Below are 17,405 nucleotides of genomic sequence, written 5' to 3'. Positions count from 1 at the left end.
TATGAATCATCCCCTAATTTAGGTGTTTTTAAATATATATTTTAGTACTTTGATTTTCTTATTTTAAAAGGGGGGGACAATTACATAAACAGCTTCTAACATTTCTAAAAGACTTTAATATATGCCAGTCTAGTCATATTTTGGTTCCATCTGAGTATTTACTTATTCATTCACTGAGTGACTACTACATTGCATGCCAAATACAGGACTAAACAGTGAGTGAGTCTGCAAGGAAGATTGAGTCTGGATTTATCCTACAAAGCCCACAGGTAATGGAAAGGAGTGACATCTTTGCCTAATTAGTGTACTCAACAAAACTTAGCACACCAATTTAAAGATTTTTGAGCTGCCGCCAGGTGCGATGGCTCACGCCTGTAATCCCAGCACTTCGGGAGGCCGAGGTGGGAAAATCATGAGGTCAGGAGTTCGAGACCAGCCTGGACAAATGGTGAAACTCCGTCTCTACTAAAAATAGAAAAAATTAGCTGAGTGTAGTGGTGGGTGCCTGTAATCCCAGCTAGTCAGTAGGCTGAGGCAGGGGAATTGCTTGAACCCAGAGGGCAGAGGTTGCAGTGAGCTGAGATCACGCCACTGCACTCCAGCCTAGGCAACAAGAGTTGAGACTCTGTCTCAAAAAAAAAAAAAAATTTTTGAGCTGTCAGCAAAAAACTAACCTAAAGAGTATGGTTGTATAATGTAATATAATACAAGACTTGGAAGTTGGGAAACATGAATTCTAATCCTGGTTCTGCTAATGTGACGAAGAACCTTAAACCTGGCTCTTAAAAAGTACTAGAACTCTGGCTGAGTGCAGTGGCTCAAGCCTGTAATCCCAACACTTTGGGAGGCTGAAGCAGGGAGATCACTTGAGGTCAGAAGTTCAAGATCAGCCTGGGCAACATAGTGAAAATAGAAAAAGACCCAAAAAAATAGCTAGGTGTGGTGGCACATCCCTGTGGTACCAGCTACTTGGCAGGCTGAGGCAGGAGAACTGCTTGAGCCTGGAGGCAGAAGTTGCAGTGAGCCAAGATCACATCACTGCACTCCAGCCTGGGCAACAGAGCTAGACCCTGTCTCATAAATTAATTAAGTAAGTAAGTAAGTATTAGAAGTCAGAGTTCTTATTTCTGAGATTAAAGGGGTTAACAAGATGATCTCTGAAGTCCCTTCCAGGTTGAACATTCTCTGATTGCATAAAGTTAAAATTGGTGCTGAAACTCATAGCAGAAAAATTTAAGTTTCTATTTCAGAAAAAAAGAGTGACACTAAATGGAACAAATCAGAAATACACTGTTTTGTTTTGTTTTATTAAAGTTTAGTATGCTTCTTATGATCCAATACACTATGTTTCCATTATAGTTTAGTAGCTATTAAAAATACAGTTCAGGGCCAGGCACATGGCTCTGTAATCCCAGAACTTTGGAAGGTCATGAGGTTAGGAGTTCGACATCAGCCTGGCCAACATGGTGAAACCCCATCTCTATTAAATATATAAAAATTAGCTAGTGTGGTAGCATGTGCCTATAAACCCAGCTACTGAGGAGGTGAGGCAGGAGAATCACTTGAACCCAAGAGGCAGAGGTTGTAGTGAGCCTGAGTGCAGATCTTGCCACTGCACCCCAGCCGAGATGACAGAGTGAGATACTGGCTCAAAAAAAAAAATACAGTTCAGATACTCACAGAGTATTGGAACAGATAGAAGTATTAAATAAATGATGAAATTTATTTTCAGAGTCCAGAGGAGGCTTATTAGGTCTATTAGCTTAATCTTTCAAAACTTACATTGGCAAATTGAAGCTTTCAGCTTCTAGATATGACTTTGCATAAAACTTCTAGATTAACTTTGAGAGAAATAACTTACCTGGCAGATCTTCTTTTTAAATCCAGACATTTCAAAATAATTTGAAATCTAATTTGTTTTTGTCAGAAGCCTAAATGCTTATTGCTTTTGGCACAAAATTCTTCCCTTTGCATCCCTTCGAATAATTATAAGATTATTCTAACTTTCTTCTAATACATTTATGGTTTCATTTTTAAATATTTAACTGTGTAATCCACCTAAAATTGATTTTTGTATGAGCTTTGACAGAGAGATCTTATTTTTAGCCAGTTATTTCATTCATTTCTCTCACTAATTTGAAATGCCATATTTTATATAATGCGTTCTTATACACACACAGATGTGCTTTTGCCTGACCTACCCTATTTCCATTAGCCTGTCATGCTATTCTGGTTCCAGTACCACACTCTTTTAAATTATAATTCCTTTTAATGCTTGATAGTTTGTCTCCAGTCCCCTTTCCTCCCTTATCTTCACCCTTTTTCAACATTTTCCTGGCCACCTTTACGTGTTTATTTTAAACTTTGTGATCATTCAGTCAAGTGTTCCTAAAATAGTCTCACTATGATTTTGATTGGGATTGTATTATGTTTTTGATGAAAATGGATACCTTTTTTTTTTTAATTTGATTGCCTCTGAACTTCAGAAAATGGATACCTTTACAGGCTTCTAGTAATGTTTATATCAATATTTTTAAGTCTTCCAAAGTGTTTTTAAAAGTTTGTATGTTTGCTATTTTATTTCTAGCTATAACATATATTTTGTTTGCTACCATAAAGACATGCCATCATCTACGCAACTTAAAAAGTGCTGAAAAGTACAATGCCAAGAACAGATTCATTACATATCATTAAAAACCTGCCTCCAACTTAGTCTGTGTGTGGTCCTTCAAGCAGAGTTATTCATCTCTTTAATTGTCTTTATCCCTAACTTGCATATTTCCATCTTATTCAAAAGAACATCATGAGATACCTTGTCACATGACTTAGGAAGCCTAAATCTGTTATTTCTACCATATTTTCCTTACCTACTCAAATAACTTTGTCATAGGAAAAAAGCTGTGTTCATCTGATTGAACACAATTTGAAATTAATGAATCCAACCCAGGTCTAGTGATGATCACTTTCCCAAGTACTTACAAATCATCCTCACATCGTTTAAACTCTTACTTGTGATTGATAAGTATACAACATTACTTCTAGAATCAAATCTTGCAAATTTAAGAAAAAAAGTGGGTGTGGGACAGTTTAGTTACTTTAGAGAGATAAATGGTTCTAAAATATTCAAATCACCCTAATAAACATGGTTTGATTTCTGGAATGCATATACGACAGAGAAAGACCATCAAAAGCTTCACCATAGTTGAGAAAGGCATTACCTTTGCTCCACAGTCTGCTCCTTTCTGAATGCAAAATCCAATGAACCGTGGGTCTGCCACTTTTACTAATATGTTGTCAACACAATAGACATGAATGCTCCAAATGCCTCTTTGCTCCATATCTTCCACAATATTCTGGGCTGCAAGTGCCCGATAAAGACCACCATTTCCATCTGGAAGATAAAATAGCCCATTAGTAGCACACCAAAATCCATTATAAAGGTAACACAAAGATTGTTTCCAAACTGGGGTTAAGATCCCTTAAAGCCAAAATTCACATTACAAAGGCAAGAAAACTGAGTATCTATAAGGAAGGAATCAGGTATCAAAAAAATTAAACTATAGTATTTTGAAGGTCACTTAGCATTAACTACTCAGAGAATAACACTATCAATGTAAGATCAGGCAACCTCAAAAAATATATCTTTTTTTTTTAACTCAGCCCCTTCTAGTAATATATTGTACAATATAAAATCTTTTATCGGGCAATGATTATTTTATAACATTTCAAGTTTTATTAACATTTGTATGATTCAAGTTAGCTCTGTATTTATAACCCTAATGCCAACAATTTCACCCATCTCAAAAATAAAAATACATAACTATTTTATATCAAATCATTTGTTAAACAAACAGATTGATAGGAAGGCCTAAGGTGATTTAAAGTAGATACAAATAAAGCCTCCTCTTTCTCCATCTATTTATAGTGGTGCTTTAATGTACTTTGTCCAATAACAACCTTAGCCATAGCTTAAATGATGAAAAATTAGACTTCACAAAATACAGCTAAGAATAGTAACTCTTCCATTAACCCAAAGAATTAAAATGAAATAAAAGCCTACATCTAGAGAGCACCACTGTTAATATTATTTTCAGCCTTTCCTACAAGCACAGATTCACATAAATACAAATCTGTCATAAATATATATTCACATAAATATAAATCTCAATTTTATAGATTGAGATTATACTCAGGGTCACTGAATGTGGCTACACAGGCAAATACACTGTCCAATTTTAGTGGGTCCCCTTAACAAGCCACAATGTGTATGCACTACCTGGAATTGTGCAAAGCAGTGCCCCTAATCATAGACTGTATGCAGTTTTTCATTTTGTATTCTCTTACTTAACCTACTGAAATAATTTTTATCATTTAATGCCACCAGTAATTTTAATGCTATTTAAGAATTAATGCTATGTATAAACTACAATTTAGCCTCTCATTTGTTAAATAGCATATGGTTTCCAAGTTTTCACTATAATAAATAATTTAGCCATGAATTTGCTATATGGCCAGGCACGGTGGCTCATGCCTGTCATCCCAGTACTTTGGAAGGCCAAGGCAGGTGGATCACTTGAGGTCGGGAGTTTGAGACCAGCCTAGCCAACGTGGCGAAACCCCATCTCTACTAAAAATACAAAAAATTAGCCAGGCGTGGTGGTGCGCGCCTATAATCCCAGGTACTCAGGAAGGTGAAGCAGGAGAATCGCTTGAATCGAGGAGGCGAAGGTTGCAGTGAGCCAAGATCATGCCACTGCACTCCAGCCTGGGCAACAGAGTGAGACTCTATCTCAAAAATTTAAAAAAATAAAAAGTAAAATACTTGAGAATGAATACCCTGAACGCTGCTCAAATTGCTTCATAAAGCAGACATTCACAACAAGTGTAAGTATATCCTTCTATCAATGGGCATTTTTTTTGAGACGGAGTTTCGCTGTTGTTACCCAGGCTGGAGTGCAATGGCGCGATCTCGGCTCACTGCAACCTCCGCCTCCTGGGTTCAAGCAATTCTCCTGCCTCAGCCTACCGAGTAGCTGGAACTACAGGCGCACACCACCATGCCCAGCTAATTTTTGTATTTTTAGTAGAGACAGGGTTTCACCTTGTTGACCAGGATGGTCTCGATCTCTTGACCTCGTGATCCACCCGCCTCAGCCTCCCAAAGTGGTGGGATTATAGGCGTGAGCCACCGCTCCTGGCCTCAATGGGCATTTTTATCTATTTAAATCATTTCCAAACTGCAAAAAATACATATATTTTAATTTTTAAATACCTAAATCATCATGTTAAAAAGAAAACAACATTTGATGATGTGTGTTATTATCCTTTCTAGTCACCATTAAATAAGGATGATTACAAACCTGGAGCCATAGAAACTTTGTTCTTCTCTTCCAAAATAATTTTCCCATCAAAACTCATGGCAGGGAGCATTCCTTGCTGAAAAAAGATTACATTCTCTTTTTTTAAACCAAAGTACTTGTGCTTGGTGAAGAACTCCTTTGTAGATTCCATTGTTCTGCCACTGGTCATTATATACCTTACAAGAGAAAATTACATCTTCTAAGCAATAGTGCTAGGTAGATTAGGGCAAAATAAAGTTTTATCTATTTTCTAAGCTAAAGATATCTCTGAAAGCACTTGCTCATTATTTTGACTTCCTTCATGTTTTTTTTGGGTAAGACACATTTATTAGCTATTACCCAAGGGGAATTTCTTTCAGTAATTTCGTCAACCCTTATGCATAAAATAAATCTACTTAACAATATTAAACATACTAAACATACCTCCTTCCGGAGAACCTATAAAATGGCTTAAGTAAACATTTTAGAACTCTGTGAAAGTGTATTTTAAATTTAAAACTCCTATTCTGAGTAAATAGGGAGAAAAGGGCAACTGTAATATAGTTTCATGATCTCTTGGGATTCTTTTTATTAAAATTTGAAATGCAATTTGGGCTCTGGCAACCCTCCATTTAAAAATCATAAAAGTATAATTACACTTTCTGTTGTCACAAAAATCCAACCCATGCTAGTGTGGCAAAGAAGAAAAAAATTATATCTAAAACTATAATTAGTGACTGTGGTAGCTTTTGCCCTGACAAGAATGTAAATTACATTTAAGAAGGGATTTTTGTCTGTTTGGCTTACTGATTTATCCTCAACACCTGGAAACAGGCACTCAATATTTGTTAAATAAATAAACAAAATGGTATTTCATACCACAGGAGATATCTGTTTAACAAATTATCCTGAATATTTTGAACTTCAGGTACGAAAGGTTTGGATATATTTAGAAGATGACAAAAGAAGTGGCTAAACTTCTCTGCATAAGAAAAGAACAAGGCCAGTCGTGGTGGCTCACCCCTGTAATCCCAGCACTTTGAGAGGCTGAGGAGGGCAGATCACGAGGTCAGGATGGTACGGTAAAACCTTGTCGCTACTACAAATACAAAAAAATTAGTCAGGTGTGGTGGCACGCGCCTGTGGTCCCAGCTACTCAGGAGGCTGAGGCAGGAGAATCGCTTTTGAACCAGGGAGGCGAAGGTTGCAGTGAGCTGAGATTGCTCTACTGCACTCCAGCCTGGATGACAGAGCAAGACTCTGTCTCAAAAAAAAAGCAAAGAAAAGAAATTCTGAGTTGTTAGGAGATGGAAGAAAGAGAGAGAAGAAAATTCAACATAATAGTAAGAGGCCAGGGCTGTAAGTAGAATGTTGGCCACTTAGAACACAGATGTTCCTCCAAATCCCTCACAGGAGTCAAGATGAACAAAACAGCTCAGAGCAGGCCAGTATTCATAGTGAGCAGAGCTAGAAAAGCTAGGAAAATTACAGAAAGCATATTTTTAAAGGCATCAGAGAGTTTCAGAGGCAAAACAGATTGGAACTAAACATCCAGAAAAAGAATCTTTCAAAAGGGAACTGAGGCTATACAGCTGTCTTGTTCTGAGGACATCTGCTGATTTGGGGTACAGGCTAGCAGTGGAGAATCTGGCTTGGACCAAAGGCTGCTGCTGGGGGACAGGAACTAGTGGAGCTTTTGTTGATCACATGGGACTGAAATAACAAGATAGGGACTTGGGGGACCTCAAACACACAGCTGAGATTCCCCTCAAAACATGCTAACCTCCAAAACTGGCCTAGGAAAGAGATTAAAGAGCTGAACCAAAAACTTCTAAAAAGCAAAGCAGGATCTTCTGTAATCTCTTGGTACTTAGGAAGCTAGCACTGGCTGGACACAGTGGCTCACACCTGTAATCCCAGAACTTTGGGAGGTCCAGGCAGGCAGATGGCTTGAGCTAGGAATTTGAGACCAGCCTAGGTAACAAGTGAAACCATGTCTCTACAAAAAATCAGCCAGGCATAGTGGCGGGTGCCCATAGTCCCAGCTACTGGGGAGGCTGAGGTGGGAGGATGGCTTGAGACCAGGAGGCAAAGGTGGCAGTGAGCTGAAACTGCACCATTACACTCAAAAAAAAGGAGCTAACACTAACCAAGGTGAAGGCCCTGAGAACCTGAGAATACAATATACTAGCAGAGGCTGAGGACACAAGTATGGCCCATAGCACAGAAGTCAATGCAGCTTTCGCCTGGTATGTATGTGGAAGAGGCACGGGTGTGGGAGAGCTAAATAACTTGGTACTTGAAAATAATGACTTTCTAGATGGAGAGAACTCACTGAGTACTTTAAGCTACTTAGGAATATAAAAGTTGGTGGTGAGTATATATTGCTCATTAAGTCAACAGTGGTCATCTATCAAGCAATAATATACATTACTTTTAACATATATAGTAAAGTACACCTCCCAAGAAAATCAATAGTAACAAGAAATATGTCTGCTTATGAATAAAGTGAATATGCATTTTGAATATTATAAAACAATATATGTTCAGACACACTACAATAATGAGACGTATCTTACCATGGAATAATGCATTTGTTGCCATAGTATTTTTCAGCCACCTGTTGTAGCTTCAGGATACGCTCTGCTTGAATCTGGAAAAGTGTCTTATGGGATGGTAAACCAACATCATACATCCCCTTAGGATATGCAACGCCGAGTCTTGTCCCCTGCCCACCAGCTAGAAGAAGAACTGCTACTTTATTCTGAGAAATCTGGAAAAGTCCTAGAAAAGAAAACACTTGCATCACAAAACCTCTACAATTCAACACTTTAGTATTAAATATACATAGGCAGCAGCAAAGACTCATCGAAAGGGAAGTAAGGCGATACAGCTGCCTTGTCCTGAGATCATTTGCTAATTTGGGGTACAGGCTAGTGGTGGAGAATCTGGCTTGGACCAAAGGCTGCTTGCTGCTTTTATTGATAACATGGGACTGAAATAACAAGACAGGGACTTATTGACGTAAGGCACAGAGAACACAGATCTACATAGAATGGTGGATGACTATCTTGCTAAAAAAAAAATTTCTATTATTAAAACAATTAAATTTATATAACCCAACCAAATACCAAATAATGAACAATGTATTTTAATGAACTAAATATTTCTTGCTGATAATGTTAGTAGGCAAGAACCAAGAGATAATATAAATGTTTTGCAAAAATTTGACTACTGATTGATATGGCAAGTCAAGAAAAAGAATAAAAGAAAATATCAAAGTTTCAGGATGAATGACAACAGAATCACCTCCAGCCTATAATGGATAATTAATGAGCATGCAAATATAGCACCTAAGCTATATAAAGAAAAGAAATTTTCAGTTAGGAAAACAGTAAAGTATAATGGTTGAGAACTCAGGCTCTGAAGTTAGCATTTCTGGTTTGAAACCCAACTCAAAAGAATGAATTTGGGGTATCACCTGCAAAGGGCATCAGAAGTCTTTGTAGGGTGATGAAAACGTGCTATGTTGACTGGGATGGTAGTTATATGGGTATACATTTGTTAAAACATGAAATTGGTTGGGCGCAGTGGCTCACCCCTGTAATCCCAGCACTTTGGGAGGTCGAGGTGGGTGGATCACCTGAGGTCAAGAGTTTGAGACCAGCCTGGCCAACATGGCAAAACCTGTCTCTACTAAAAATACAAAAATTAGCTAGGCATGGTGGTGCACACCTGTAGGCTGAAACAGGAGAATCGCTTGAACCCAGGAGCCAGAGGTTGCAGTGAGCTGAGATCACGCCACTGCACTCCAGCCTGGGTAACAAATCAAGATTCAAACAAAAAACAAAAACATAAAACTACAAAGCAGGCAGATCACTTGAGGCCAGAAATTCAAGAACAGACCAACCTGGCCAACATAGCAAAACCCCATCTCTACTAAAAATACAAACAATTAGCCAGGCATGGTGGCATGTGCCTGTAATCCTAGCTACTCAGGAGACTGAGGCACAAGAATTGCTTGAACCTAGGAGACAGAGGTTGCAGTAAGCCAAGAACATGCCACTGCACACCAGCCTGGGTGACAGTGAGATTGTCTCAAAAACAAAACAAAACAAAAAAACTAGTGCATTTTATTACATGCAAATGTAAATATATAGTAATAAAATTTGTTAAAATGAATTTTTTAGGCCAGGTATGGTGGCTCACGCCTGTAATTCCAGCACTTTGGGAGGCTGAGGTGGGAGGATCACCTGAGGTCAGGAGTTCCAGACAAGACTAACCAACATGGCAAAATCCCATCTCTACTAAAAATACAAAAATTAGCCAGGCATGGTGGCAGGCACCTGTAATCCCAGCTACTCAGGAGGCTGAGGCAGGAGAATCACTTGAACCTGGGAGGCGAAGGATGCAGTGAGTCGAGATCGTCCCACTGCACTCTAGCCTGGGTGACAGAGCAGGACTCTGTCTCAAAAATACATAAATAAATAAAATGCATTTTTCAAAAACAGCCCATCTATACCAGCTCAGAAGAATGTAAGACTCAGAGTATTTTCATTACTGATTTATTTCTTTGGTCTGGAAGCCTGTCAATTTTTGCCAGTTGAATATTCAGCAATAAGTAGTCATCAAGCATAACGCTTGAATAAAAATATGATTCCTTCCCAGCACTTTGGGAGGCTACGGTGGGCGGATCACCTGAGGTCGGGAGTTCAAGACCAGCCTGACCAACATGGAGAACTCATCTCTAAAAAAAAGAAAAAGAAAATGTTATTCTTTGAACCAAAATAAATTCAAGATGGATTTGAGATCCAAATGCAAATAAATGTAACTATAAAAGCTACAAAAGAGCTCTCAGTCTTAATTAAAGGAAAAAAAATCTTGCCATAATCCACTCCTAAGACCCATCTTTTCATTCAAAAGTGGACAGTCTCTGTACCACAAGGCAGAGGAGCTTGTGGGAAGAGGCTATGTGGAAATTGGGTCTCTGGTAAGCTAGAAAAACTATAAAATTAAAGGCATGGTAAAAGGTTTTGTTCTTGTTTTCTGAGTTTCACACTTCCATTAGAATTCTTAGAAATTTTGTGAACAAACCTGGCCACTGACCACAACTGTTGGCTGAGACAGAGGACGCAGTGGTGGCAACTATCAATTATTATTTTAAAATCCTTGGGTAATGTGGGTTTATTTCATTTACCAACTTTGTGCTTTATTTGTTTTTGATATATTGGGTTTTTTGTTGTTGTTGTTGTTGTTGTTTGAGACGAAGTTTTACTCTTGTTGTCCAGGCTGGAGTGTAGTGGCACGACTGTGGCTCACCGCAATCTCTGCCTCCCAGGTTCAAGCGATTCTCCTGCCTCAGCCTCTTGCCACCATACCCAGCTAATTTTTGTACTTTTAGTAGAGATGGGGTTTCATCATGTTGGCCAGACTGGTCTCAAACTCCTGGCCTCATGATCCGCCTGCCTCGGCCTCCCAAAGTGCTGGGATTACAGGCGTGAGCCACTGCGCCCAGCCGATATACTGGGTTTTCTTTAAACTAATACATTAGTAAGTCAACAACATAAAGAAAAATAAGCCCATTATAAATTTAGAGCCAGTTCTGATTCTATAATTTTTCCTTCATTAGTAAGTACAGTCCAAGAACATTATTCAGCAATTATTCCAGCTTTTTCTTTTTATGTATTTATTTATTTATTTTTAGACAGAGTCTCACACTGCCACCCAGGCTAGAGTACAGTGGCACAATCTTGGCTCACTGCAACCTCTGCTTCCTGGGTTCAAGTGATCCTCCCACCTCAGCCTCCCATGTAGCTGAGACTACAGGTGCACACCATCACACCTAGCTAGTTTTTGTATTTTTAATAGAGACTAGGGTCTCACCATGTTGCCCAGGCTGGTCTCAAACTCCTGGGCTCAAGTGATCCGCCCACCTCAGCCTCCCAAAGTGCTGGGATTACAGACGTGACCCACCATGCCCAGCCTATTCCAGCTATTTTTTCAGTTTAAAAACTCAAAAGCACATTATATATTTTCATAATTTTCACCTTTGATATGAAGCTGATCTTAGCTACCTGGGAGTTAAATCTTTCTTCCTTCCCTAAAACCAGAATTGTCCTTGTTAACTCCATAGCATTTAACTGTATTTCACCAAAGAATTTGAAAATAAGAATATAAAATCAGGAGTAACCAAAATAGAACCCAAAACAGTAACTATAATCTAAGAGGCAGGTACTGTGTAATTTTCACTACTTTAGAGATAATATACTCAGAGAAGTTAAGAGTCTCGCCCAGGGTCACAGAGCTAGTAAATGTGAATCAGGATTAGAACCTGACTCCAAGACGTCTTCACCACCATACCACCCTGCCACCAGAGGTTGTGTTGCCTTTTGTTTTCTGTCTGTCTTACCCACCATCCTAAACAAAAAAACTGTTGAGCAAGAAGAGCCAACATTCTCCAAAACTTCCCAAACATTGAAATTTTTAACAGCCATCCTGAGTTTCTATTTGCCTTAAGCAAGACCCATAACCACTATACAAAATAACTGAGATGAAGAAATTTAAAGGGAACAGGGAACCATAGAAGACATTTGAAAATTGTTTTATATTTGGTTATTTCCTGAATTATATCAAATAAACTATGGTTTCTAGAAAATAAGGCCAGGCGTGGTGGCTCATGCCTGTAATCCCAGCACTTTGGGAGGCCGAGGCGGGTGGATCACAAGGTCAGGAGTTCAAGACGATCCTGGCCAACTTGGTGAAACCCCATCTCTACTAAAAATAAAAAAATTAGCCAGGCGTGGTGGCTCACACCTGTACTCAGGAGGCTGAGGCAGGAGACTTGCTTGAACCGAGGAGGGAGAAGCTGCAGTGAGCTGCGATTATGCTACTGCACTCTAGCCTGGGCAACAAGAGCAAAACTCTTATCTCAAAAATAAATAAATAAATGAAAAGTTTTGCTAGCCAGCAGCTCACAGTGGCCTCATTCTTTATTCAGATAAATGGCATGTGTTTGTTTCCTCAACTCCTGTTCACTCTTCAGTGCTTCTTTCCATCTCCGAACCTGATAACCAGTCCAGTCACCACTTAACAGTGGCACTGAGATGATGCCAACCAGATGTACTTTACCAGGTAGATATCCATTTACATCTCATCTCTGTCTAACCACAACTATTATAATGAACTACAACACAATCCACATACATTTGCAATAAAAAGGTTCTGCATTAACTTCTTCCTGTTTTACACATCTCACTTATGAGTAAACAGTGAAAAACAAGAGAAAAGGCAGCAGTCCCTGGAAAATCAAGGCCAGCTGTAATTCACAAATGAAATGCAGCTATAGCTATTGTTCACAGTATCAAACTGTGTGTACACTAGTTGAAGTACTCAGTGAGTTACTCATCTACTTCAGCTCTGTTACTACAATAAAGCTGCAATGTTTATCAAAAGTATGTACCACATAAATTAGTATCTGTCTTATGATGACAGATAAAACGCTGTTTTGAATTAAGTGGGCCCATAAAATTCAATAAGCCTTTTTGGTTATATGGCAATTATACATTATTTTAAACTGTGTTTGTCATAACATAAATTTTATATGGCAGCACAGCACCTACCTGAAAAATGTTAACTAATTATAAATGTATTTAAACCTATGTGACAATTAGGAAATCACAAATTTTTATCCTAAAGCTACTTCTGCAGAACTACTGAAAAACACTGAGAAGTTCATCAGTGTATCACCCTTTCTATCTCTTCATGATAAGACATAAGAGTTAATACCTTTCCTACCCAAGGGAACTCAACACAAGCAAAACTGAAATTGAAATTGAAAAAAGGAGCTAGGCACAGTGGCTCACACCTATAAATATCAGCACTTGGGACATGGCTCACACCTGTAATCCAGCACTTGGCATGCCAAGTTGGGTAGATCACTTGAGGTCAGGAGTTGGAGACCAGTCTGGCCAACCTGTAATCCAGCACTTGGCATGCCAAGTTGGGTAGATCACTTGAGGTCAGGAGTTGGAGACCAGTCTGGCCAACATGGCGAAACCCCATCTCTACTAAAAATACAAAAATTAGCTGGGTGTGGTGGCAGGTGCCTATAATCCCAGCTACTGGGGAGGCTGAGAAAGGAGAATTGCTTTAGCCCAGGAGGCAAAGGTTGCAGTGAGCTGAGATCGCGCCACTGCACTCCAGCCTGAGCAACAGAGTGAGACTCTGTCTCAAAAAAAAAAAAAATCAGAAGTTGGAAAAAAAAACATCAAGCCAGACTGACACATTTCCAAGGTTGGAGTATAACTCTCTCCTTGGAGAGTCATGCATTGCGGGCCCAAGAAAATCTGAGCACTTTTACTGATAACATTCACAAAAAAACAGAGAGAAAAGTTCACAGTGGCTGTCAGAGGTCAAATGCTTCCTGGATAACTTCCTACTTGGACTCGTTCCTCCTGTACACTTTAATTTGGGCATGTGCTGAAACAAGGAAGACAGCACAGGTCCTTCTGGAGTAAAGCACTGTCAGAACTCCAGGACAAGTGGAGTAGGGTAAACAGGCTATTCAACTGGTAGAAATAAAGGAAAGCTATCCAAGAAAGTTAGTCAGAGGGAATAATTTAAGTCTTTAATTTTTAATCAAGTTATAGCTGAAACTATATTTCCCCAAAATGGTTAAGCACAAAAAGCAGACTAATCAGGAAAATCTCTATCTGAACCAGTTTTAGATAACAGAGATTCCATTAGATGATTTTCACTAGGTATAATAATGGCATGTGATTAGTAAGAAAACACCCATATATTTAGAGATGGATACCAAACTATATGAGGATAAAAATAAAATGATGTTTGGAATTTGCCAAAAAATACTGCAGCAAAGGAAAAAAAAAAGAGAGGGAGAAAGAAAGCAAAAGGAGCAAAAATTTCTTAATTTTTAATGAAGGTGACTCACGTGGGGGTTCACTATACTGATTTTGCTACTAAATATTTGTTTCAAAATAGCCTTGACATTTTTCATGATAACAAATTCTTGTGCAAGCTACAAAACTAAACACAAACCACAATCCCAAGATATGCATATGTGTGTGTGTCAAAGAAAATACTGTAAAATATTACTATCAAGTATCTCTGTATGGTGGAATTACAGAGATTTGTATTTTTTTCTTTGTAATTTTTAGTATTTTCCAATTTCTCTAAAATAAACATGTATTACTTTCAAAATAAAACAAATATATTAAAAACATCAATATCCTAGATTTAAGAAAATGAAGAGGAAATAATGTTAAGAATGTATCTCTTGGGCCAGGTAAGGTAGCTCACACCTGTAATAACAGCACTTTGGGATGCCGAGGTGGGCAGATCACTTGAGGTCAGGAGCTCGAGACCAGCCTGACCAACATGTGAGCTGAGCAAAGCACCTACCTGAAAAATGTTAATTAATTATAAATGTATTTAAACCCATGTGACAATTAGGAAATTAAACCCTGCCTCTACTAAAAATACAAAACTTAGCCAAGTGTGGTGACAGACATCTGTAATCCCAGTTACTTGGGAGGCTGACAGAGGAGAATTGCTTAAATCTAGGGTGGAGGTTGCTGTATGCCAAGATCACGCCACTGCATGCCTGGGTGACAGAGTGAGACTCCATCTCAAAAAAAAAAAAAAACAAAAAAAACAACAATGTATTTCTTCTAAACGATCCATTTACTTTTCTACTATAGTGCTATATGGTAGAGAAGCATCATTATGATAAATAGGAAAATGTCTTGTAGGCAAAAAAGGCTAAGACTGAATAGTAATTAGATATTATAAAACTGGTAGATTTGTGTTCAAATAAGCATGCATTTGCTGTAATAAAGAAGAGGAATTTTTATCAAGCAAACAGGTTTTTCCAGTGTATCTTTACCAAAATTACAGATGCTCAACAAAGCTTTTTTTTTAAGAGATGGGATTTCACCAAGTTGGTCAGGCTGGTCTCGAACTCCTGACCTCAAGTGATTCGCCTGCCTCGGCCTCCCATAGTGCTGGGATTACAGGGGTGAGCCACCACACCCGGCCTCGTCAAAGCTGCTAATTACTTCTCTTTCAAGATCTCAGCTTTGTAAAATAAAGATTTTCTAGTTGCTCCTCTACATTTTCTACAACTGGCCAGAAAACTTCAAGAATTAAAGCAAGATCTCTCTTTAACAAGGAGCACAGTGATCACTTATATTCTTCCTTCAGAATTTTCCACTCTAGTTGTAAAAATGTCCGTTATCATCTGAATAATTACCAGATACTTTGCAATTACCGGACAATGCTTTTATTCCCCCATTATACAGGGGTTGAGGGTAAAAAAATGTCCTTGATACAATACCAGGATCCTCCTACTACTTGAAATACAATGCCATAATCGTCCCAGTGGCTTCTCTTCCCTTTGATACTGCAGAAACTTCATTTTGTTATGAATTTGCAGATACATGGCAGTTTCTGGCTAAGTGAAAAGGATATAATGTCAACATAAAGTCTCCCTCTCCACCCTTACTGTTTAAGCTACAAATAAATACCTTTCACTTGACACTAAGCCAAAAGGAAGTTTGCACTGTGTTATGCTATACTTGGTTCTAATAGTTCCGGATTTTAGTTTACATGAAAAGTCATAACTGTAGACTAGCTCCACCTAGTCCAACAAAAAGGCCATAAAGAAAACTCAAATTACAGGATATCATAACTGTGGCTTATGTACCCCATTACACAAGGTCAAAGCTTTGACTTTCCATTACAGTTATTACTAAGACTTCGTCCCCTTAAAATCCCAAGGAAAAATACAGGCAACTGGGATACTAGAGGATAAAGAAAGGACTGTGTGGCTTCTGGTTTGGAACGGTAGCCTTTTTGAAACCCAGGGAAGGACAAAAGCAATGCTTACTTCCCCTGTAAAAAAAATAAAAAAAATAAAAAAATAAAGAAAGAAACCCAGGGAAGGAGGGAAAGATTCATGAATCCAAAGTAACAGAAGTCATGGTATCATTAAACTCTTCATTCACAAGGACACATCTAGGCATCATTCTCTCACATCTTAGTGGCAAAGCCTTATCCTAAGTAAAAAGCTAGGATAGCTACTATCAAGCATTTCACATCTGGAAAGCACCTTCTTGAAGAAGATCCAATTATTTTCAAACTGTTTTTAAACCTTTAAACTCTTTTAAATAAAACCTCATGTAAAGATCAAATACACTGAACAGAAAAAAGTAGAACTACTCATAGTGGAGGATAAAGGGGTTGGAGACCTACCAGTTTAGTACCTGCTCCCTCCCTCCCTGTAAGAGGCAGCTTCCCCAACAGTGAAAACCCTGGGATTCTTTGGAACACCTTTTGAAAATCAGTAAATTTATGTGCCTGGAGAAAGAGAAAGGTATACAGAAGGTTGATAATGCCAGTAATCTTTCTTTGTACAGGGGGCAGGAGGATGCCAAAGAGTGGAAAACAAAATAAAAATAGCCAAGGTGTAGAGCAAATACAGACCATAAAATTGGATGTATAGTATTACTGCACATCTATGAAATCAAATATATATACAATCCAGCCAGGCACAGTGGCTCATGCCTGTAATACCAATATCTTCAGAGGCCAAGGTGGGTGGATCACTTGAGGTCAGGGGTTCAAGACCAGCCTGGCCAACATGGTGAAACCCATCTCTACTAATAATACCAAAAGCTTAGCTGGGCATGGTGGTGCACACCTGTAATCCCAGCTACTCGGGAAGCTGAGGCAGGAGAATCGCTTAAGCCTGGAAGGCAGAAGTTGCAGTGAATGAGATCACACCACTGCACTATAGCCTGGGCAACAGAGTGAAACTGTCTCAGAAACAAAGAAACAAAAAAATATGTATACAATCAAGTACTAGGTGGTAATGTGAGCAACTAAAAATTTAGCTTTGATGAGATTACAGCCAATCTGTCATTTCAATATTATTTTTGCAATAAAATAATGTCTTTTAAAAAGTTAAGAGAAATATCTGTCCAAGTTCTCATTCACAGTTGAGAAAATGAGGCCCAGATTTGACAAGGATCATGTACAAACACTCAG

General features: G+C 38.6%; 1 protein-coding gene across 7 annotated transcripts in view; it reads right to left on the bottom strand.

Moving 5' to 3' along the window:
- The window catches only part of UAP1 (UDP-N-acetylglucosamine pyrophosphorylase 1), a 37,986-nt gene that overhangs the window by 14,825 nt on the left and 5,756 nt on the right, over positions 1 to 17,405 (bottom strand). For all 7 annotated transcript variants that reach the window (XR_002479480.2, XM_021676180.2, XM_021676181.2 and 4 more), the window contains 3 exons: positions 7,919 to 8,123; positions 5,361 to 5,536; positions 3,219 to 3,391 (listed from right to left, as the gene is read on the bottom strand). Coding sequence is in view for 6 of the 7 variants with exons in the window: in XM_021676180.2 (XP_021531855.1) it covers positions 3,219 to 3,391; positions 5,361 to 5,536; positions 7,919 to 8,123 (554 nt within the window). In the remaining variant the exon portion in view is untranslated. The remainder of the gene's footprint in view (positions 1 to 3,218; positions 3,392 to 5,360; positions 5,537 to 7,918; positions 8,124 to 17,405) is intronic.

Source organism: Aotus nancymaae, unplaced genomic scaffold (genome assembly GCF_030222135.1).
Source record: "Aotus nancymaae isolate 86718 unplaced genomic scaffold, 86718_ANA_hifiasm-v0.15.2.pri h1tg000108l, whole genome shotgun sequence".
Classification (NCBI taxonomy): domain Eukaryota; kingdom Metazoa; phylum Chordata; class Mammalia; order Primates; family Aotidae; genus Aotus; species Aotus nancymaae.
Note: the sequence above shows the minus strand (reverse complement) of the source record. Positions and strands in the feature narration are given on the sequence as shown.